This window comes from Musca vetustissima, unplaced genomic scaffold, assembly GCF_032173495.1.
Source record: "Musca vetustissima isolate MV318-11 ecotype Yass unplaced genomic scaffold, APGP_CSIRO_Mvet_v1 utg21807, whole genome shotgun sequence".
NCBI classification, from domain to species: Eukaryota; Metazoa; Arthropoda; class Insecta; order Diptera; family Muscidae; genus Musca; species Musca vetustissima.
In genome coordinates this window covers 173,877-197,038 of record NW_026877572.1, presented here as the reverse complement: position 1 = coordinate 197,038, position 23,162 = coordinate 173,877, and the positions used below count along the sequence as shown (strand labels likewise).

Below are 23,162 nucleotides of genomic sequence, written 5' to 3'. Positions count from 1 at the left end.
AGATTGTATACCACCTAGCCAAGATGAGGTCAGAATAGCAATTAATCAGCTGAAGAATACCAGTCGAACAATTTGGCTAGAGAAATCTATACTTAAAGATTGGAACCTCAGCATCCGTGCACAAAAACGGAGAAAAGATATGTTCCAACGATAGAGGAATTAGTAGCCTTCCCATCGCATATAAAGTGCTTCCAGCATGCTGCGTGAACGACTGCAGCCAAGATCTGAAGCAATACGGCTTCAGATCTTGCAAATCCACCATAAATCAAATTTTCACACTACGCTAAATCCTGGAAAAGATCCACGAAAAACATTTACACCTATTCGTCGGTCAAAGGTTTTAAGACCATGTCAGGTCATACGAGATGCAAAAGTGAACAACAATGGCACTCTGAACATCGAATATCACATGTTACTCGCCTACGCAGATGACATCGACATAATGGGTCGAACATTGCGAGCGGTAACAGCCACCTTTGAACGAATTTAGAAGGAGTCTTTGAAAGTGGGACGGGCAATAAATGGTACCGCCGTAAATAAAACTGACCATGAAGGCATATACTTGCTTTTTGGGCACTGGAATGTCATGAAAATTGCTCGAATTTCAATTGAAATTTAAAAAATACTCAGGACCACTTCGGTGCCTATGCCAAGAAGAAACATTTTAGCATGTCGAAATTTATTGCTTATGTTTGTGAGAAACCTATTTCCGAAGTTTTGCATCAATTTTAGGTATTTAGGCTATACTTTGAAATGTCGTGGTCTGGGTAATCAACTTCGAAAAAATATTGTGCCTCTTTTGTGGTATTTAAATGGTCATAGGCGTATTTTCGAAGCGACTTGCCTGGAATTTGGTCTTTGGCGTTCTCTGTGGTAGTAATTTGATACGCTCGAGTTATAGGAAACAACTTCGTAGTATATTGATACGCTCGAGTTATAGGAAACAACTTCGTAGTATATTGATACGCTCGAGTTATAGGAAACAACTTCGTAGAATATTGTCATTATTGTTCCATAGCCCCCCTTCCCCCCTACACAAAGGTCCCTTACCATCTTCGGCATTTTGAAGCGTCTCTTTTAACCGAAGATGTTGTAATTTGGCCAACAGTTGTCATGGTTGCTGAAAAATCTCTAAAGAAATATTTATTAATGTAGGTCCATATTTGGGCATAGTCTCCATATAATAAAGGTCCTACCACATTTTAAGTATTTTGATGGTCAGGAGCTCACTTTCCATCCGATGTGGCTTAATTTAGCAAAATGCTGTCAATGTAGATCCATACTTTTAATATATTCCCAATTTCATGGTGGCACTCCACATTTTTGGTATTTGCATGGCATTCATCTAATATGCAAGAAGGCAAGTGGCTGGTATTTTACCTTCCGCAATTTTGGTTTGTGAGAAAATTATTTTCACATTTTTTTTCATATGTGTCCATATTTTGGCTTAGTGTCCCTATGAATGCCCAGCACCCATTTGAGGTATATTGATGGTCTTTGGCTCACATTCCAGCCGATCGAAGTGCCAGGAATTTAGACTTATACGTTCACGGTTGTCCAAACTCCTTTTGCCTACTTTTTTTTTAATAAAAGTCCTCGTTTGACTTAGCGCCAAAATGCAGATCACGTCCTTTGTTAAGTATTTCGATTATCCTATGCGCACTTTCCATTCGATATGGCTGTAACATAACAGTTATGGATACCAAATTCTATAGAATATTTCCTGTATAGATCTATGTTATGATATTCCTTCCTTAAATGTTCCGGCCTAGTTTTTTTATATATTGTCGGTATTAGGAGTATTTTTCCACCGAAATGCCAAGATTTCGCTTTTCACGATCGTGGTTGGGAAAAAAATTCTTCGCATAATATTCCATGTTCGGCATAGTCCAATTAATAACGCTCCAGCTTAATGCCGGGTATAATTAACACTTTAACTGAATTTTTGATTTCCGGGTCCTTGCCAAAATTTCCGATATGCGACTGCAATTTGGTAAATCATCTTCTAAGAGGATAGAAAACAACCTGACTGAAAATTACGAATACAACTAATTGTCTCAACCGTCCTAAGGTAATTTGTGTGTTCAACTCATGCAAAAAAGCGTGCAAAAACTACGATCCGACTTCTTTTTTTTTAAGTATAAAATATTTTTTTCAGTTCCACACATTCCATCAACACTACTCCCATGGTGTAGCGCGAAAATACGCCCTGCAGTTAAAACACAAAATATTCACAAGGAATATGATTACAATGGAGGCAAATGAATGAACGAATGAATGGATGGATGAATGAATGAATAAATTGACAATGGATCGCAGGTCAAGAGGATGAACATAGAAACGAATGCATGCCGTCATTGTTGGTCAGACAGATATTGCACACATACACACACACCGAGTGTTAAGAACCACAAGGGAATTTTGATATAAAAATCTGCAAAGATTAAAATATCCAACCACTGTCTCGTAGTGACCTTTTCCATCATCGTAGTTGCAGTACCTATCGGCCAGTTTTATTTCCCAGTGAAATTTAACACATGTGTGCGCGGCATATTCATTTTTGTGTGTGTGTGTGTGCCATCATAACCACTCAGCCGTTCATTCATTCATTATTTTTTGTTTTCGAAGAAAAAATATTTGTGTGTCTGTTTGGCTGTGTAAAGAGATGGATCCTGTTGAACAGAGGTCCGGTCCTCTAACAATTATGAGTACCAGGCTATTGCGAATAATATAAATTCATTTGTATGCACACACGCACATTCTTTTTCAATGGAAAAAGATGTTCCAAGAGGTGTACCCCGGCAATTTTATTTTAAAGAATATATTTTGTGTGTGTGTTTTTTTACAATGCATATCGAAAAAAATGAATAAAATCCAAAAAAAAGGGATAGTAGCACACACAACACTGCATGTGCGAAGGATTTACACTAGACTAACGTTGTTGTTGTTGCTGTCCCTATAGGAGCTGTTGCTCGGTTGCATAATGAATTACAACACGCAAGAATAACGATGCCATCGGGCCGCGTGTTGCCGTTAAAGGACAGCCAATATGGGGATACTCGCGCTCTCACACACGAACACTTTGATGTTTGTGGATGTGCGTGTGTGTGCGTCCTTCATGTCAGCATTTGTAACTTTAAAAACACTGAAAATTTTTCCTGCTGATACAACAATATTTTCATTCAATTAAATTGGATGATGTGCATAAATTCCCATTGAAAATTAAAAGGCTGGAAGGCAACAGTGGCCAATAACAACAAAAAGCGACTGCTAAATAATAACGTGTATGTATTGTGTTGCTGCATGTGTATGAGAGCGCATGTGAGCAGCCCAGAAAAAATATACCTAGCAGGATGATAAATGGTTTCGAATTTATTATGTTAGACAACAAAGGCGGATTAAAAGATTCCAATTGGGTTTTTGTTTCAATTTTCTATTTTTGTTTTTACAATGCACATTTTTAATTAATGTAGCTTTATTAATTATATAATAAATGTTATGAACATACAAGTGGTTATATAAAAATTTGAAATGGCTGAGAATAGAAATACTAGGTTAATTGGAAAATGTGGCAGATTTGGCGCATAGATGGCGCTAGTTAAATAAATTTCATATTTTTTCATAGTATCACTATAGTAGCTCTATTAAGTTTATACTCATGACCGGAAGCATAGCTGAATGCTACCGCACTCATCCCCTTTTTGCGGATATTGGGAAGTCCAATATAGTTATTGGCTAACTATAACTTGGATAACTATAATTATACAATAATGACTCGCGCATAGTTAGCAGGTCTAAAGGCAGAATATCCGAGGGAATAACCACGTCCCCCTGATCTTCTGGACTGACGAACATCTGAGGTTCTTGTTATTCTTCCCTAAAGGTAGACTCTTTAAATCTGGGGTGTTATATGACCTCGTGATAAAAATCATTCGAACGGAGCCTCATCGATAACGTAGCTTCTACATGACTATTAAATTTAGAAACCAAGTCCTTTCCACGGTAAGGAAACTATGTCACGGTCGACATCAGGTCCTCAGAAACATAGTTTAATTTTCAATTAAGCAAGCTATGCCATGGTCGACCTCGCGTTTCCAACTCAAACTCGGTATCCAATGACACAAGTGCTGATTTTTCTATAACATCTAAAAGCACAACAGCGGTACAACTTTATCTCAGTCTTAAATGTCATACACGAAAACTTAAGCGACTGAGTGAAAGTATTTTCGGCATACAGCAATTTTCGACTGAGTCAAACGAGTATCTCAGCCGATATATGGGACAAAATTCCAATTGACAAAGAGGAGAATGCAGATTTAACGGTCATCAGCGCTCTACCCTCTAGCCAGCTGGGTCAGTCAAGTGTGTCCATTGATGAGGTGCTATCTTTTAAGACGGAAATTGCCAGATGTGCATCGACTTCAGCTGGATTTTGAGGCAGACGTCTACTGAGGGGAAAGAAGTCACTGTCGCAGTTCGCTCGAACGCTCAAGAGTACCAAAGAAGCCATGGATAGGAAGACGTATCAAAGGGTAAATAAGGACCCAGCTTGATCTGCGAAAAATAATTAAACTACCCTTACAAAAATTCTATTGAACTTCCGGTCGATCAAATTTACCGGTCTACTAAGCCGACAGTAAAAAATCACTGTATTACATGAAAGTTGATTCAGCGGCAATATGGGTAACTCAAAGGAAACTCTACCGGCTTAGATCAAATCCTCCTATTCGCCTGTGACAATGAAGAGCATGACAACGACGGGGAACAGCAACAAGCTGGGTAGACACCATTGTTAACAAAAACCAGCTCAGCCTTCGATGGAAGAATGACATTAAGAAGACGACAATTGACAATTATTTTCAGGAGTCTTCAAGGGTCTGTTCCGCTGGTTATTTCTGTAATGGCCGATAACAATAGTGGATAGGCTGTCAAGGGGAAAACGAATGTTCCAAAATTTTCGGTATTTTGTGGTTCTTGAGCGCGTTTTTTTAACTGAATTCTCTGAAATTTGGTACTTTGAGTTCTTATTGGGTAGCAAATATCCCTACCAAAAATTATTAATAAAGGTCATTTTTTTCGGAAAGCCCCATATAAGTGTAGCTCCAATTTTCGGTATTTTCGGGTTTTTGGGCTCATTTTATAACTGAATTCTCTGAAATTTTGTACATTGGGTTCCTATTGGGTAGCAAATCTCCCTACCAAAAAATATATCGGGTTCTTGGGCTCGTATTATAACTGAATTCTCTGAAATTTTGTACATTGTGTTCTTATTGGGTGCCAAATTACTCCACTAAAAATTATAAATATAGGTCCAGTTTTTCTGGTAGTCCCCATATAACGGTTTGGGGGTTCTGGTCGTATTTTTCGACCAAATTGACTGTAATTTAGTACGTCGAGTTTTTATTAGGTAGCAAATCCATTCCATTTTTTCCATTTTTTCGGGTAGCCCCCATATAAGGGTACCCCCAATTTTCGGTATTTTGGGGTTTTGAGGTTCTTGAACCAAATTCTTTTTTTCTGGTACAGGGTATTATGTCTTTGTGCATATGTTTGTAACAGGCAAAAGGAAACAAGACAGACATATTCTCAAAAGCAACCAAGAATATGCATAGAATCACTTTTTGAGTCGATTTAAGCACGAAATTTGGCACAGCGTAACAAACTAGGTCTAGAATGATGTGTGTTAAGTTTCCTGAAAATTGGTTCAGATTTAGATATAGATCTCATATATATTTTCGTCCGATTTAAGTTAAATTGTGCACAAAAGTCCCTATATATCTCTCGATTTGCACTAAATTTGGCTCAGCGTAATGAATTAGGGCTAGATTGATGTGTGTTAAGTTTCCTAGAAATCGGTTCGAATTTAGATATAGCTCCCATATATATTTTCGTCCGATTTAATGTAAATGGTGCACCAAAGTCCCTTAATATCTTTCGGTTTGCACAAAATTTGGCACAGCGTAATAAATTAGGTCTAGCTGTGTGTTAAGTTTCCTGAAATCGGTTCAGATTTAGATATAGCTTCTATATCTGACCAAATGAACAATTTAGTATCGGTTGCAGAATGACGTGTTTATGGTTCCAATTTCATTTTACTGGTCCTTTAAAAATGCGACGTCTGTTAGGATTCATCTGTTGAATATACTCAAAGTGGTGAAGGGTATCATATAGTCGGCCCCGTCCGACTTTACTACTTTCCTTACTTTTTTTGGCTTAAATGCTGGTGGGCCTTCATACTAATCAAGATATGGTGGAACATTTATATACGATCTCTGTTAAAATATTAAAGGTTTGAGACTTGCAACCTAGCTAAAATCGTCCATGAGGGCAGTGCCAAAACAGGGACAGGACAGGAACAGGAATATTTTCTACAAAACTACACCTTTTTCAAATGTTATTCCAAACATTTCAATTGCAATTCGAGAATTTAATTTGTAATTCGAAAATTCAATTTGCAATTCATAACATTTCAGTTGTAATTCGAGTATTTAATCGGCAATTCACAACAATTCATTTGTGATTTTAAACTTTTCATATGTAATTCATAAAATTCCATCTGAATTTTTAAGAATTTCATTTGTAATTTGTATATTTTTATTTGAAATTCAATGAATTCAATTTGAAATTCATAAAATTTTACCTGTAAATCATAATATTTCAGTTGTAATTCGTAAAAATTCATTTCAAATTCTTAACATTTTATTTCAAATTCGACTAAAATAAATAAATTGAACAATAAGTGGGTTGGAATTTTTTATGTAGTGAAAAATAGTATTAAAAAACAAACTAACATATATATACATATATATATACATGACAAATTCATAAAAGATATATATATGCGGTTTTCAAAAGAATGAATAAAAATCAACATTAAGGTCTGTCAATAATCTATATAAATTAAATTTAAATACATACATTAAAGTTCATGATGCAAAAAAGTATAAAGTATATATAAAGTATATAAAATTATATACTTTTAATTAATTAATATGTACATACATTATTACCCACTTTAATGTGTTACACATATTTTGGGTGTTTCCCATAACATTTTTCCAATTTAAAATGAAATGTTATTAATTTCAAATCAAATATTACGAATATCAATTGAATTTATTTGAAAGTTGAATGGAATTTTATAAATTTCAAATGGAATTTTAGTAATTTCAAATGGAGTTTTATGAATTTCCAATGGAATTTTACGAATTTCAAATGGAATTCTGCGAATTTCGAAAGGTGTTCTATGAATTACAAATGAAATTCTCGAATTACAACTGATGAGTTATGAATTGCAAATGGAATTTTCGAAGTGCAAATTGTATGTTATGAATAACAAATGGAATTCTCGAATTACATTTGATATGTTTTGAATAACATGTGAAAAAGGTGTAGTTATTATGCTCAGAGAACTCGATATATCAATCACTTGGTTGGGACGTCTGTCCCTAACAGCCTAAAATGCATTAACTTCCGCAAGAAAATGAGGCCTTTTCCAGAAGGATGTTAAAAAGGTCAAAGGACAAACTGTCACCTTGTCTGAATCCTCGTTTGGTATTAAAGGCCTCCGAGAGGTCTTTTCCAACTTTAACTGCCGAATTAATTTTGCAGGAATGTCACACGCAGATATGGTTTTAAAAATCTCTGAACTGATAGGTCTGTTGAATGCGGCTTTATAGTAGGCGTGATGTTCGTTGTGTCGATGTGTTTTTCGAAAGTCTTTTTCAGGATTTGGCGCAGTGTGAGAATCTGGTAAATGATGGATTTGTCAGGCCTGAATCCGCATTGGTATGGTCCAATAATGTCATTGACCATTTGTTTCAGTCTTTCACAGAGCACACTGGATAGCACTTAATGTGTGATGGGAAGGAGACTTATTCCTCTATAGTTGGCACATATCGTATTGTGTCCTCTTTTGTGCACGGGACACAGGATGCTGAGGTTCCAATAATTGGGCATGCATTCCTCTAGCCAACTTTTACTAATAAGCTGGTGCATGCTCCTTAGCAGCATCTGACCACTAGTGGTGAATATTTCGGCTTATAACCCATCGGCACCTGCTGCTTTAATATTCTTCAGCCGATTGATTGCTATCCTGACCTCATCTTGGCAAGGTGGTATACCTTGCCAATATACCGTCATCTCTTATTGGTTCTTGCGTATCCTCTTCACCGCTACTATTGATATCAGAAGTTTTTCAAAATACTCATTCCAGATATAGGAGGATGTGCCTGCACTAAAGCCTTCGGTTTGGTGTTTTACTCGTTGGTAAAATTTCCGGACTTCATTTTGACTTCTGTACATCTCGATTTGCTCAAGTTTACGTTTTTTTTTTTTTGTTCTTTATTCTTTTTTTCTGAAAATACGTTTCTCCTCTCTCCTTTTCTCCCGATAATTCTCCACCACATTACGAGTTGCTACTGTCTGCAGTGTTGCCCTATACGCTGAATTTTTCACATCGGTAGCATTACGACACTCCTGACCGTATCATGGGTTTCTTGATGGTGGTTTTTGGTACCCAAGTGCTGCTTTTGCTTCATTGTTATCCGGACAAGGAGTGCTTTCGTCAAGCAAGTGGGCAAGTTGAGCGGAGTAGGTAGTCGAATTTCAGTGTTATACCTCGGCTGTCACACCTTGGATCGAGCGTCTAAAACACTGGACGAATTTCTTCCGTCTATCACAACATGATCGTGAATATAGCAATTCACTCATCTACTGGAGTGAATCTGGAGAATCTCCTGTTAATCATAAATCCGCAGCCAAAATCATGCTACGTTTCGTGACATCTATAATAAAGGTCGTAATTATCTGATTTACTTACGCCAGTCCCTTTTCATCGCATTTCTTGTAAGGCAATAATATCGACTTTATACTTCTTGAGTACATCCGTCGTCGTTATTGAAAATCCGCACTCAGTTTCGCAATCATCTAGTTCTATACAACACTGTTATCTTTTCAACGATTCAAATGTGTCCCATCATTATGTCATTATACCCTTCACCACACTGTGGTACATGGTATTATGTCTTTGTGCATATGTTTGTAACAGGCAAAAGGAAACGAGATAGACACATGGTTCCTTTTGAGAATATGCACAGAATCACTTTCTGAGTCGATTTATGCATGTCCGTCCGTCCGTCCGTCTGTATATGTTAAATTGTAAACAAAGTACAGGTCGAATTTATGATCCTATTTGGAAGAAATTTGGCACAAGTCACTTATTTGGACGAACCCTATTGAAATTGGGAAAAATCGGTTCAGATTTTGATATAGCTCCCATATATATTTTCGTCCGATTTAAGGTAAATGGGGCACCAAAGTCCCTCTATATCTCTCGATTGGCACGAAATTTGGCACAGAGTACTGAATTAGGTCCAGAATGATTTGTGCCAAGTTTCGAGAAAATCGGTTCAGATTTAGATATAGCTCCCATATATAGTTTTGTCCGATTTGAGGTAAATGGTGCACCAAAGTCTCTAGATATCATTCGATTTGCATGAAATTTGGCACAGAGTACTGAATTAGGTGCAGAATGATTTGTGCCAAGTTTCGAGAAAATCGGTTGAGATTTAGATATTGCTCCCATATATATAGTTTCGTCCGATTTGAGGTAAATGGTGCACCAAAGTCTCTACATATCATTCGACTTGCATGAAATTTGGCACAGAGTACTGAATTAGGCGTAGAGTGATTTGTGCCAAGTTTCGAGATAATCAGTTGCGATTTAGATATAGCTCCCATTTATAGTTTCGTCCGATTTAAGGTAAATCGGTTTCCAAAGTCCCTATATATATTTCGAGTTGCACGAAGTTTGGCATAAAGTACTGAATTAGGTCAAGAATGACGTGTGCCAAGTTTCGAGGAAATCGGTTCAGATTTATATATAGCTCCCATATATATTTTCGTCAGATTTAAGGTAAATGGGTCTCCAAAGTCCCTATATATCTTTCGATTTGCACGAAGGTTGCCATAGGGTACTTAATTGGATTCAGAATGATGTGTTAAAATCGGTTCAGATTTAGATATAGCTCCAATAAATATTTTCGTCCGATTTAATGTTAATTGTGCACTAAAGAACCAAAGATTGGCCGACCCGCACACAATTTTGTACAATGTACTGAAGTTACTATAAACTTGTGTGTGTCAAGTTTTCTTGAAATTGGTTCAGATTTACATATAGGCTTTATATATACTTTCGTCCGATTTTACGTAAATGGTGTACTAAAGACCCATAACTAGGCCGATTGGCAAAACGTACTGAAATTAATATAAATTAATATCGGCCAAGGTTCCTTAAACTCGGTTTAGATATAGAATAGCTTCCATATATAATTTCGACCTATTTATGTTGATTGTAAACCAAATAATCAATGGGTGCTTGATTGATATTACATTTTACTTTTTATAAAGATCGTATTTTTAAGTCCGTTCAATTTCATGTCAATGTTCCTTCAAAAAGACGACATCTGTAAAGATACATATGTAGAATATCCCCAAAGTGGTGAAGGGTATCATATAGTCGGCCCAGTCCGACTTTACTATTTTCCTTACTGGTTTTCCATTGTAATGGTGTATTGTTACTCCCATGTCACATTCAATGTTATATATAAATATTCCCTTCCATCAAACTATTTTAGACAATTTTCATCATCAACATTTCAAAATAGTTTAATATTCTATATATATTTTTTTAAATATCATTAAATTTCTAAATACATTTTTCTATAATTTCTACATTAATTAGTACAAATAAAAATCTATTCCATAACTCACCTCAGTTTCCTGTTTGGGTTTTTCAGATTTTTTCGATTTTTTGCCGTGACGTTTTTTGGGGCGTTTTTTATCCTGCACCACCACCGAATCTTTGCAAAATTTTTCCATCATTTTAATGAAAATATTGGCCGTTTCGACGACATCACGTAAAAAGGCTCTGAAATGAAATGATTTGGAAATCAATTAAATAAAAAAATTATATTCAGATAAATATAAATCGTTGAATATTGTTTTTTTTTTTTTGTTGCAATTTTTATTATTCAACAACAAAATACCACTATTAAATACCTTATATTTATAAATTGTGCAATTTCATTATTGCTATTCATGATACTGTTCTTGTTGTTGCAGTTGTTGTCGTTATTGCAACATTTCAATACAAATATGTTATGACAGGCGTGTAGTCGTATTTGTAGTAGTATTTGTTTCATGCCGATAACACATGATTTGAATTGAAATTAATTGCGGATACCGTGAGTTGTGATTTTTTTTCGATCAACATTTTTTTCAAACAGCCATTACACGTGCCCGAATATCACTGTGTGTGTGATTGTGTTTGTTTGATTTTAAATTAAAAATGTATTCATGCCGTAAATTCGCATTGATTCTATTGCTGGCTGCGATTCTATACCACTTTGATAAAATATTTAATGTTTTTCCAAATGTCAACAACAACAAAATAGGATTTTCATGTAAAACATAAATCATGAATACAATTTAAATGTTGTTTTTGCTGCGGCTGCTACTGCCATTATCATTGTGTAATGTTCATTATTTGTACATATAATAAAAATTTAGTTTTTTTTTTTTGTTTTTGTTTTGTTGTTGTCCATGTTGAATATTATTTGAAACGTCGATTTTATTTACACAGCATCATTGCATTTCCATTTCTGTATCAGCAGAATATTAAAGAGATATAATTTCAATTTGAAAACAGGAAAAAAATTAAATATCGCGGGGCGGTATAGAATTTATGTGTGTATATTCATTTTTGAAGCCAATATGGTAAACAATTACGCTACATTCGGTAAGGGTCTACCTAGACGAGGATAAGGGCCAGGGTCTCTATATAGATTAACCGAAGAACCGGAGAGTCTTTATAGATGCGTCGAAGGGCCAAGGGAGTCTACAAAGACAGTCTGAGAGCTATGGAAGTATACATAGAGGAGCTGAAGGGCAAGAGAGTCAGCACGGACGAGCTGAGGAGCCAGTGAATATAAATATATAGAGGGGCTTATGTGTCTGTAAGGCGAACTGAAGGGTCCGAGTGTACATATACAGGCTAAGTGGCTTTCAAGTCTGGCCTGAGGGGTTTTGGATTCTATACAGACTGAATTGCCCTAGAGTCAACATAGACAATCAAAGGAGTCTGGGAATCTACCCAGGCAAGCTGAGAAGCCAGTGAGTCTATGTAGACGAACTGAGGTCGCAGTGAGCTGAGATCCCAGTCTATATAAACAAGCTGAAGGACCAGTAAGGCTATACAGTATTTAAAGACGAGCTGATGGCCCAGAGACCTATAACGACGAAATGAAGCGCCAGTGATTATATATAGACGAGTTGAAGGCTAATGAGGTCTATATAATATTTATAGACAAACTGATGGGCCAGGGACCTATAAAGACGAGCTAAAGGGCCAATCAGTCCATACAGACCAGCTGAAGGACCAATGATTCTATATAAACTTCTTGAAGGGCCCATCAGTCTCTATAGACAAACTGAAGGATCAGTGAGTCTATATAAACGAAAGCCAGTAAGTATATATAAACGAGCTGAGGGCCAGTGAGTTTATAGATACGAGCTGAAGGGCCAGTGAACCTATATAGACGAGCTGAGGAGACAGTGAGTTTATATAGACCAGCTGAGGAGCCAGTGGGTCTATAACGACGAGCTGAAGGGCAAGTGAGTCTTATAGTGTTTATAGACGCGCTGAAGGGCTAGGGAGGCTATACAGACGAGTTGATGGGCCAATCAGATCATATAGACAAACTGAAGGGGCAATGATTCTATATAGACGAGCTGAGGGGCCAATGATTCTATTTAGACGATCTGAAGGGCCAATCAGACCATAAAGACAAACTGTGAGTCTACAGAGACAAGTTGAGTGGCAGGTGAGTCTATATAGACAAGCTGACGTGCCATTGACTCTACAGAGACCAGCTGACTGGCCAGTGAGTCAATGGAGACGAGCTAAAGGACCAGTGAGTCTATAGAGACGAGCTGCAGGGCCAATGTGTCTATAGACAAGCTAAGGGCTATTTAGTCTATATAGACGAGCTTTAGGCCAGTGACTCTACAGAGACCAGCTGCCTGGCCAGTGACTCTATGGAGACGAACTGAAGGACCACTGAATATATTGAGATGAGCTGAAGGGCCAATGAGTCCATATAGAGGAGCTGTGAGTTTATATAGTGTTTATAGATTAGCTGAAGGACTAGTTAGGCTAAAGAAACGAGCTGAAGGGTTAATCGTCTATATAGACAATCATTCTATATAGACGAGCTGCTGATCCAGTGTGCCTAAAGAGACGAGCTGACAAGCCAATGGGTTATATTGACGATCTTAAATGACAGTGGGTCTATATAGAAGAGCTGAAGGGACAGTGGGTCTATGCCAAACCATACTTTTTGCATATTGGCTAAAAAATTCTCAACTTTTTCAATTAAAATATCTAATGTCGCTAGGCAACACTTAGTGTTTTGTTGACATCCTCCATCAAGCCTCGAAAATCGACATCATCACTCTCAAATTTCGCCTTATTTCCAAACAAAAAACGAAACACAGAAACCCAAATATTAAAAAAATAATAAATTTATTATGACCACCTCTACCCACAGCCTGCACAGCCAGCCAGCCAATGTGCTGAAATTTTTATTCATCATGAATAGAATAATTAATCATAATGTCCTTTTCATTTATGCAGCGAACATGACTGGCAAATACCATAGCCTACGTGGTAGCTCTGCTAGCCAACCAGCCTTCGTACACAAAACGCCTAATTGCCAATATTTATTTTCCAAAAATTCTAACAAAAGAACTTGAATAAATTATTGTAATTATTATTTAAGATTAAACAGGAGGCTTTCGCACACACACACATACAGGCCAACAAAACAAATCAATGAGGGTCAATATTAATTATTAATAAATAAAATTGAAACAATAAAAATGCCATTCATAACCAACGACAACGCGTAATAAATGGGCAAAATAATAATAAACAATAACAAGCCATGGAATAAAGCAAAAAAAAAACTACAACAAAATGCATTCTTGTAAATAAATATTTCATTGCTTTAAATTTGAAAATAAATATTAGAGAAGTATATTTAATTTTAGGTAAAATTCAAAAGGTTCATACGTTTCGCTGTAGAACTAACTCAGTATAGACTTACAGGCCCTTCAGCCCGTCTATATAGGCTCACTGAGCCTTTAGATCCTCTATATAGACGCACTGGACCTTCAGCTCGTTTATATAGACCCACTGGCCCGTAAACTCCTCGATATAGACTCACTGGCTTCTCAGCTCGTCTCTGGCCCTTCAGTTCGTCTATATAGACCCAGTGGCCCTTCAACTCGTCTATATCGAATAACTGGCCTTCAGCTCGTCTATATAGACTCGCTGTTTTCCGTAAGGATCAAATGCTTCTCTCGAACTAGCTGAACATTTCAAAATCCCAAAGTGTCTATCCTTAAGTCCACAATACATCCACATTAAACTGTGGAAGCTCCACAACCCCAGAGCAAACCATACAAATGTAGGGCCATCATTACTACAACCGCACCGCACACATTCATTCGTTCACGCATTAACACACACAGCAGAAACCAGACCAATGCCATGGACGTGATTACTCATGAATTGAACAAATGACTGTCCGACAGGATTGCTAGTTGTTCTTCGGTTCGGTTGATTGTCGACGATTGTAGGTCTCACTTTAAATCGCGAACATTTTTTGCAAAGTGTCATAAATTTTATTGTTGTTAATTTGTCGAATATTAAAGGGCAACTGTGAAACTGAGTCAAATCCATGGTGACCGAGAGAGAGGCAAAAACAAGACAACGTATCCAGAAACAGGCACAGATTTATTCGACAGAGTCAATGGCCAAAAATGTCATGACTGCTTTCGAGCTTTGAACGAGAGAGTAAAATGGCGGACACAATTTTTTAATTACTTTCACTTTTAATAAGTACCTGGAAAGATTAAGTTTGCGGCGAATGTAAAATGCAGTGAGGGCACATGACATCTGACAGGTCTGCTATATACAATACTTAAAGTATTCTGTATATAAAAATCGTCTATGGGCAGAACACAATACACAGGAACTATATAGACGGGAAAACTGCAAGAAGGCAATTAACCTTTCCCATGAAAATGACAGAGATCGGAAAGACAAGGAAAAAGTATTTGTAAACAAGCCATCAGCTCGTCTGCAGCTTCAGAAGGGACAGTGAGTCTGTATAGACGAGCTGATAGGCCAGTGAGTCTCTATAAGGACGAGCTGACAGGACAGTAAATTTCTATATAGACGAGCTGACAAGCCAGTGAGTCTATATAGACGAGCTGACAGGCCAGTGAGTCTATATAGACGAGCTGAAGGTGCAGTGAGTCTGTATAGACGAGCTGGAGGGCCAGTGAGTCTGTATAGACGAGCTGGAGGGCCAGTGAGTCTGTATAGACGAGCTGGAGGGCCAGTGAGTCTATATAGACGAGCTGACAGGCCAGTGAGTCTATATAGACGAGCTGGAGGGCCAGTGAGTCTGTATAGACGAGCTGGAGGGCCAGTGAGTCTGTATAGACGAGCTGGAGGGCCAGTGAGTCTGTATAGACGAGCTGGAGGGCCAGTGAGTCTGTATAGACGAGCTGGAGGGCCAGTGAGTCTGTATAGACGAGCTGGAGGGCCAGTGAGTCTGTATAGACGAGCTGGAGGGCCAGTGAGTCTGTATAGACGAGCTGGAGGGCCAGTGAGTCTGTATAGACGAGCTGGAGGGCCAGTGAGTCTGTATAGACGAGCTGGAGGGCCAGTGAGTCTGTATGGACGAGCTGGAGGGCCAGTGAGTCTGTATAGACGAGCTGGAGGGCCAGTGAGTCTGTATGGACGAGCTGGAGGGCCAGTGAGTCTGTATAGACGAGCTGGAGGGCCAGTGAGTCTGTATAGACGAGCTGGAGGGCCAGTGAGTCTGTATAGACGAGCTGGAGGGCCAGTGAGTCTGTATAGACGAGCTGGAGGGCCAGTGAGTCTGTATAGACGAGCTGGAGGGCCAGTGAGTCTGTATGGACGAGCTGGAGGGCCAGTGAGTCTGTATGGACGAGCTGGAGGGCCAGTGAGTCTGTATGGACGAGCTGGAGGGCCAGTGAGTCTGTATAGACGAGCTGGAGGGCCAGTGAGTCTGTATAGACGAGCTGACAGGCCAGTGAGTCTATATAGACGAGCTGACAGGCCAGTGAGTCTATATAGACGAGCTGACAGGCCAGTGAGTCTATATAGACGAGCTGACAGGCCAGTGAGTCTATATAGACGAGCTGACAGGCCAGTGAGTCTATATAGACGAGCTGACAGGCCAGTGAGTCTATATAGACGAGCTGACAGGCCAGTGAGTCTATATAGACGAGCTGACAGGCCAGTGAGTCTATATAGACGAGCTGACAGGCCAGTGAGTCTATATAGACGAGCTGACAGGCCAGTGAGTCTATATAGACGAGCTGACAGGCCAGTGAGTCTATATAGACGAGCTGACAGGCCAGTGAGTCTATATAGACGAGCTGACAGGCCAGTGAGTCTATATAGACGAGCTGACAGGCCAGTGAGTCTATATAGACGAGCTGACAGGCCAGTGAATCTATATAGACGAGCTGACAGGCCAGTGAGTCTATATAGACGAGCTGACAGGCCAGTGAGTCTATATAGACGAGCTGACAGGCCAGTGAGTCTATATAGACGAGCTGACAGGCCAGTGAGTCTATATAGACGAGCTGACAGGCCAGTGAGTCTATATAGACGAGCTGACAGGCCAGTGAGTCTATATAGACGAGCTGACAGGCCAGTGAGTCTATATAGACGAGCTGACAGGCCAGTGAGTCTATATAGACGAGCTGACAGGCCAGTGAGTCTATATAGACGAGCTGACAGGCCAGTGAGTCTATATAGACGAGCTGACAGGCCAGTGAGTCTATATAGACGAGCTGACAGGCCAGTGAGTCTATATAGACGAGCTGACAGGCCAATGAGTCTATATAGACGAGCTGACAGACCAGTGAGTCTATATAGACGAGCTGACAGGCCAGTGAGTCTATATAGACGAGCTGACAGGCCAGTGAGTCTATATAGACGAGCTGACAGGCCAGTGAGTCTATATAGACGAGCTGACAGGCCAGTGAGTCTATATAGACGAGCTGACAGGCCAGTGAGTCTATATAGACGAGCTGACAGGCCAGTGAGTCTATATAGACGAGCTGACAGGCCAGTGAGTCTATATAGACGAGCTGACAGGCCAGTGAGTCTATATAGACGAGCTGACTGGCCAGTGAGTCTATATAGACGAGCTGACAGGCCAGTGAGTCTATATAGACGAGCTGACAGGCCAGTGAGTCTATATAGACGAGCTGACAGGCCAGTGAGTCTATATAGACGAGCTGACAGGCCAGTGAGTCTATATAGACGAGCTGACTGGCCAGTGAGTCTATATAGACGAGCTGACTGGCCAGTGAGTCTATATAGACGAGCTGACTGGCCAGTGAGTCTATATAGACGAGCTGACTGGCCAGTGAGTCTATATAGACGAGCTGACAGGCCAGTGAGTCTATATAGACGAGCTGACAGGCCAGTGAGTCTATATAGACGAGCTGACAGGCCAGTGAGTCTATATAGACGAGCTGACAGGCCAGTGAGTCTATATAGACGAGCTGACAGGCCAGTGAGTCTATATAGACGAGCTGACAGGCCAGTGAGTCTATATAGACGAGCTGACAGGCCAGTGAGTCTATATAGACGAGCTGACAGGCCAGTGAGTCTATATAGACGAGCTGACAGGCCAGTGAGTCTATATAGACGAGCTGACAGGCCAGTGAGTCTATATAGACGAGCTGACAGGCCAGTGAGTCTATATAGACGAGCTGACAGGCCAGTGAGTCTATATAAACGATTTGGAAAGCTAGTAAGTCTATATAGTCGAGCTGGAAAGCCTGTGAATCTATATAGACAAGCTGAATCGCCATTGAGTCTGAAGAGCTGAAGGGCCAGTGAATATACATAGACGTCTGAAGGATTTATTCTTAAAATCATCAGCTTAAAAATGAGGCGAGACCTTCAAATGATGAATATATCAAAGACAAGGTTCTTCTTCTAATGAACCTGAATGCCGGCTTATAACCACTTGAAACAATACAGAGAGAATCATTAATATACTTCAACTGGTATCGGACATTGGTATAGGAGCGATGTTAAAGCATGTACCTACACATGTTCCGCGAAGATATTTTTCCGTTGACATTTTTGCGAATGGCCATCAAAAGTGGCGCGGGATCTGTATATAGCAGCTATAACAACACATTGCCTTTATGAACAGGACTGTCAAATAGCAGCCAATTTGGATGGAACGAAGATATTAAATACCGAATAGATTGGAAAATATGATGGCCTCAGAAGACAAATTGAACAATTGTAGGTCTTCGAAGTTAAGTCAAATACAACGGAAGTTGTTCGTTGAAGAAGCATTTCGAAACAAATCGGTGGTCTTTTTCCTCGGAAAATATGATCATGTGGGCACTATTCTGATTGAGCAACTCATGGCGGCAAATGCTGAATGGATCGCAATAAGTTGTTTAACTTACGTCTTCGGGGAAATTGGGAACAATGAAAAAGAGAAAACAAATCATCGTACACCATGACAATGCGAGATCTTTACATGGTTTTTTCCGCACCTCAAAAAATAGTAACAATTTTCGTTGCCCGAATATGCCATTAAAGCGTTCAAAAGCCACAGATAGAAGTCATTAAACAGGCCTTCTATAGATATATGTCATTCCAGAGGTCTTCTACACATTGAAGTTTTCCCTTAAATAACAGTTTTCAACAGACCTCCCTTACACAGTTCTTCAATAATTAGAAAAGTTTTTCGCAGATTTTCTTTGTATAGGAAACCTTCCGCAAGCCGTCTATTATTAGAAGACCTTCTGCAAGTATTGCAGTGGACGACCTTCTACTAGTCCCCTGTGGGATACTTTTCACGTATCTTCCATAAAGACAAAGCTTTCCACAGGCCTTCTCTAAAGAAAAGTCCCTCTACAGACCTTTTATAAATACTCCTTCCACAGGTCTTCTAAAAATATAAGTCCCTCAGCAGGCCTTCTTTATATATTACTCCATAGGTTAAGAAGACCTTCTACACTTTTTTCTATAAATATATAGGGCTTTCCTCATGTCTTCCATAGAAAGAGTAACCTCTACAGTTCTTTACTCAGGACTTCTATAGGAAAAATACATTTGGTAGGCCTCCAACAGTTGAAAACCTTCCGAAGGTTTTTAATATATAGAAGATCTTCTCTAGATAATCGCAGGTAATATACATTCCACATAGTTAGAATACCTCTATAGAGGTCTGATAAAAGGCCTATCACAATCTTTATAAATGAATACCGTCCACAGATCAGAAAACCTTTCAATGATCTTCTACATCTAGAGGACTTTCCAAATTTCTACTTTTTTTCAAATTTTAACTCCTAACCAAATTCATTCGTCAGTCCACTTTACACTTTGAATGACCGCCACCATTAACATCTCAACGCTAAGTGACAGCGAAGTTTCGGCAACTAAAAACACTCAGCTAAGCTGCAAAAGAGGGTGTTTCGCCAAGTGCCAACTTTACAAATGTGGGCCATTGACCACTAGCATTTCTGTGAATTGAAAGGCAATTAAATACATTCACAAAACAGTTTGCTTAAATCAAGAAGCGTTGGCGAGAGTGAGAGGGGGTAGTGTCTAAAAAAATATACCAAAAATTCATCAAATCATTGAATAAACCCAACAAAAATGTGTTCAAGTGGAATGGATGTGGCAGCAATTGCTCAACTCTATAAGCTGCTACTACTGTACTTAAAAATTTTAAATGTAAAAAAACTTTTGGGAAAAAGGGTCATAAACGTTTCTAAAGGGGTCATGAATCGATTTAAATTCTAGATAATATGAGGATTTAAAAAAAAAAATATGTCAAGGGTCTTAAAAAGGCGGGGATTTTTTAAAGTTTTTTTCAAGGGTCTCAACAAGGCGTGGATTATTTAAAGAATATTTTTTAAGGGGCTCAACAAGGCGTGGATTATTTAAAGAATATTTTTTAAGGGGCTCAACAAGGCGTGGATTATTTAAAGAATATTTTTTAAGGGGCTCAACAAGGCGTGGATTATTTAAAGAATATTTTTAAGGGGCTCAACAAGGCGTGGATTATTTAAAGAATATTTTTTAAGGGGCTCAACAAGGCGTGGATTATTTAAAGAATATTTTTTAAGGGGCTCAACAAGGCGTGGATTATTTAAAGAATATTTTTTAAGGGGCTCAACAAGGCGTGGATTATTTAAAGAATATTTTTTAAGGGGCTCAACAAGGCGTGGATTATTTAAAGAATATTTTTTAAGGGGCTCAACAAGGCGTGGATTATTTAAAGAATATTTTTTAAGGGGCTCAACAAGGCGTGGATTATTTAAAGAATATTTTTTAAGGGGCTCAACAAGGCGTGGATTATTTAAAGAATATTTTTTAAGGGGCTCAACAAGGCGTGGATTATTTAAAGAATATTTTTTAAGGGGCTCAACAAGGCGTGGATTATTTAAAGAATATTTTTTAAGGGGCTCAACAAGGCGTGGATTATTTAAAGAATATTTTTTAAGGGGCTCAACAAGGCGTGGATTATTTAAAGAATATTTTTTAAGGGGCTCAACAAGGCGTGGATTATTTAAAGAATATTTTTTAAGGGGCTCAACAAGGCGTGGATTATTTAAAGAATATTTTTTAAGGGGCTCAACAAGGCGTGGATTATTTAAAGAATATTTTTTAAGGGGCTCAACAAGGCGTGGATTATTTAAAGAATATTTTTTAAGGGGCTCAACAAGGCGTGGATTATTTAAAGAATATTTTTTAAGGGGCTCAACAAGGCGTGGATTATTTAAAGAATATTTTTTAAGGGGCTCAACAAGGCGTGGATTATTTAAAGAATATTTTTTAAGGGGCTCAACAAGGCGTGGATTATTTAAAGAATATTTTTTAAGGGACCCATCCACACAAGGCGTGGATTTTTTAAAAAAAATATTTTTCAAGGCCTACACAAGGCGTGGATTATTTAAAGAATATTTTTTAAGGGACCTACACAAGGCGTGGATTTTTTAAAGAATATTTTTTCAGGGCTCAACAAGGCGTGGATTTTTAAAGAATATTTTTTAAGGGCTCAACAAGGCGTGGATTTTTAAAGAATATTTTTTAAGGGGCTCAACAAGGCGTGGATTATTTAAAGAATATTTTTTAAGGGCTCAACAAGGCGTGGATTTATTAAAGAATATTTTTTAAGGGCCCACTGAGGCGTGGATTTATTAAAGAATATTTTTCAAGGGCCAACTGAGGCGTGGATTTATTAAAGAATATTTTTCAAGGGCCAACGAGGCGTGGATTTATTAAAGAATATTTTTTAAGGGCCAACTGAGGCGTGGATTTATTAAAGAATATTTTTTAAGAATATTTTTTAAGGGCCAACTGAGGCGTGGATTTATTAAAGAATATTTTTAAAGGGCCAACTGAGGCGTGGATTTATTAAAGAATATTTTTCAAGGGCCAACTGAGGCGTGGATTTATTAAAGAATATTTTTTAAGGGCCATCTGAGGCGTGGATTTATTAAAGAATATTTTTCAAGGGCCAACTGAGGCGTGGATTTATTAAAGAATATTTTTCAAGGGGCAACTGAGGCGTGGATTTATTAAAGAATATTTTTTAAGGGCCAACTGAGGCGTGGATTTATTAAAGAATATTTTTTAAGGGCCAACTGAGGCGTGGATTGATTAAAGAATATTTTTCAAGGGCCAACTGAGGCGTGGATTTATTAAAGAATATTTTTCAAGGGCCAACTGAGGCGTGGATTTATTAAAGAATATTTTTCAAGGGCCAACTGAGGCGTGGATTTATTAAAGAATATTTTTCAAGGGCCAACTGAGGCGTGGATTTATTAAAGAATATTTTTCAAGGGCCAACTGAGGCGTGGATTTATTAAAGAATATTTTTCAAGGGCCAACTGAGGCGTGGATTTATTAAAGAATATTTTTATTTTTCAAGGGCCAACTGAGGCGTGGATTTATTAAAGAATATTTTTCAAGGGCCAACTGAGGCGTGGATTTATTAAAGAATATTTTTCAAGGGCCAACTGAGGCGTGGATTTATTAAAGAATATTTTTCAAGGGCCAACTGAGGCGTGGATTTATTAAAGAATATTTTTCAAGGGCCAACTGAGGCGTGGATTTATTAAAGAAATATTTTTCAAGGGCCAACTGAGGCGTGGATTTATTAAAGAATATTTTTCAAGGGCCAACTGAGGCGTGGATTTATTAAAGAATATTTTTCAAGGGCCAACTGAGGCGTGGATTTATTAAAGAATATTTTTCAAGGGCCAACTGAGGCGTGGATTTATTAAAGAATATTTTTCAAGGGCCAACTGAGGCGTGGATTTATTAAAGAATATTTTTCAAGGGCCAACTGAGGCGTGGATTTATTAAAGAATATTTTTCAAGGGCCAACTGAGGCGTGGATTTATTTATTAATTTTTTTTTCAAGGGCCAACTGAGGCGTGGATTTATTAAAGAATATTTTTCAAGGGCCAACTGAGGGTGGATTTATTAAATAATATTTTTCAAGGGCCAACTGAGGGTGGATTTATTAAAGAATTTCAAGGGCCAACTGAGGCGTGGATTTATTAAAGAATATTTTTCAAGGGCCAACTGAGGCGTGGATTTATTAAAGAATATTATTAAAGAATATTTTTCAAGGGCCAACTGAGGCGTGGATTTATTAAAGAATATTTTTCAAGGGCCAACTGAGGCGTGGATTTATTAAAGAATATTTTTCAAGGGCCAACTGAGGCGTGGATTTATTAAAGAATATTTTTCAAGGGCCAACTGAGGCGTGGATTTATTAAAGAATTTTTTTTCAAGGGCCAACTGAGGCGTGGATTTATTAAAGAATATTTTTCAAGGGCCAACTGAGGCGTGGATTTATTAAAGAATATTTTTCAAGGGCCAACTGAGGCGTGGATTTATTAAAGAATATTTTTCAAGGGCCAACTGAGGCGTGGATTTATTAAAGAATATTTTTCAAGGGCCAACTGAGGCGTGGATTTATTAAAGAATATTTTTCAAG

The 23,162-nt window shown here is 38.3% G+C and overlaps 1 protein-coding gene across 1 annotated transcript in view; it reads right to left on the bottom strand.

The window, feature by feature from the left end:
• LOC133322191 (protein timeless homolog) overlaps positions 1-23,162 on the bottom strand; it is a 178,561-nt gene that overhangs the window by 22,918 nt on the left and 132,481 nt on the right. Inside the window, exon 8 of the mRNA XM_061531236.1 lies at positions 10,774-10,930. Coding sequence (XP_061387220.1) covers positions 10,774-10,930 — 157 coding nt within the window. The remainder of the gene's footprint in view (positions 1-10,773; positions 10,931-23,162) is intronic.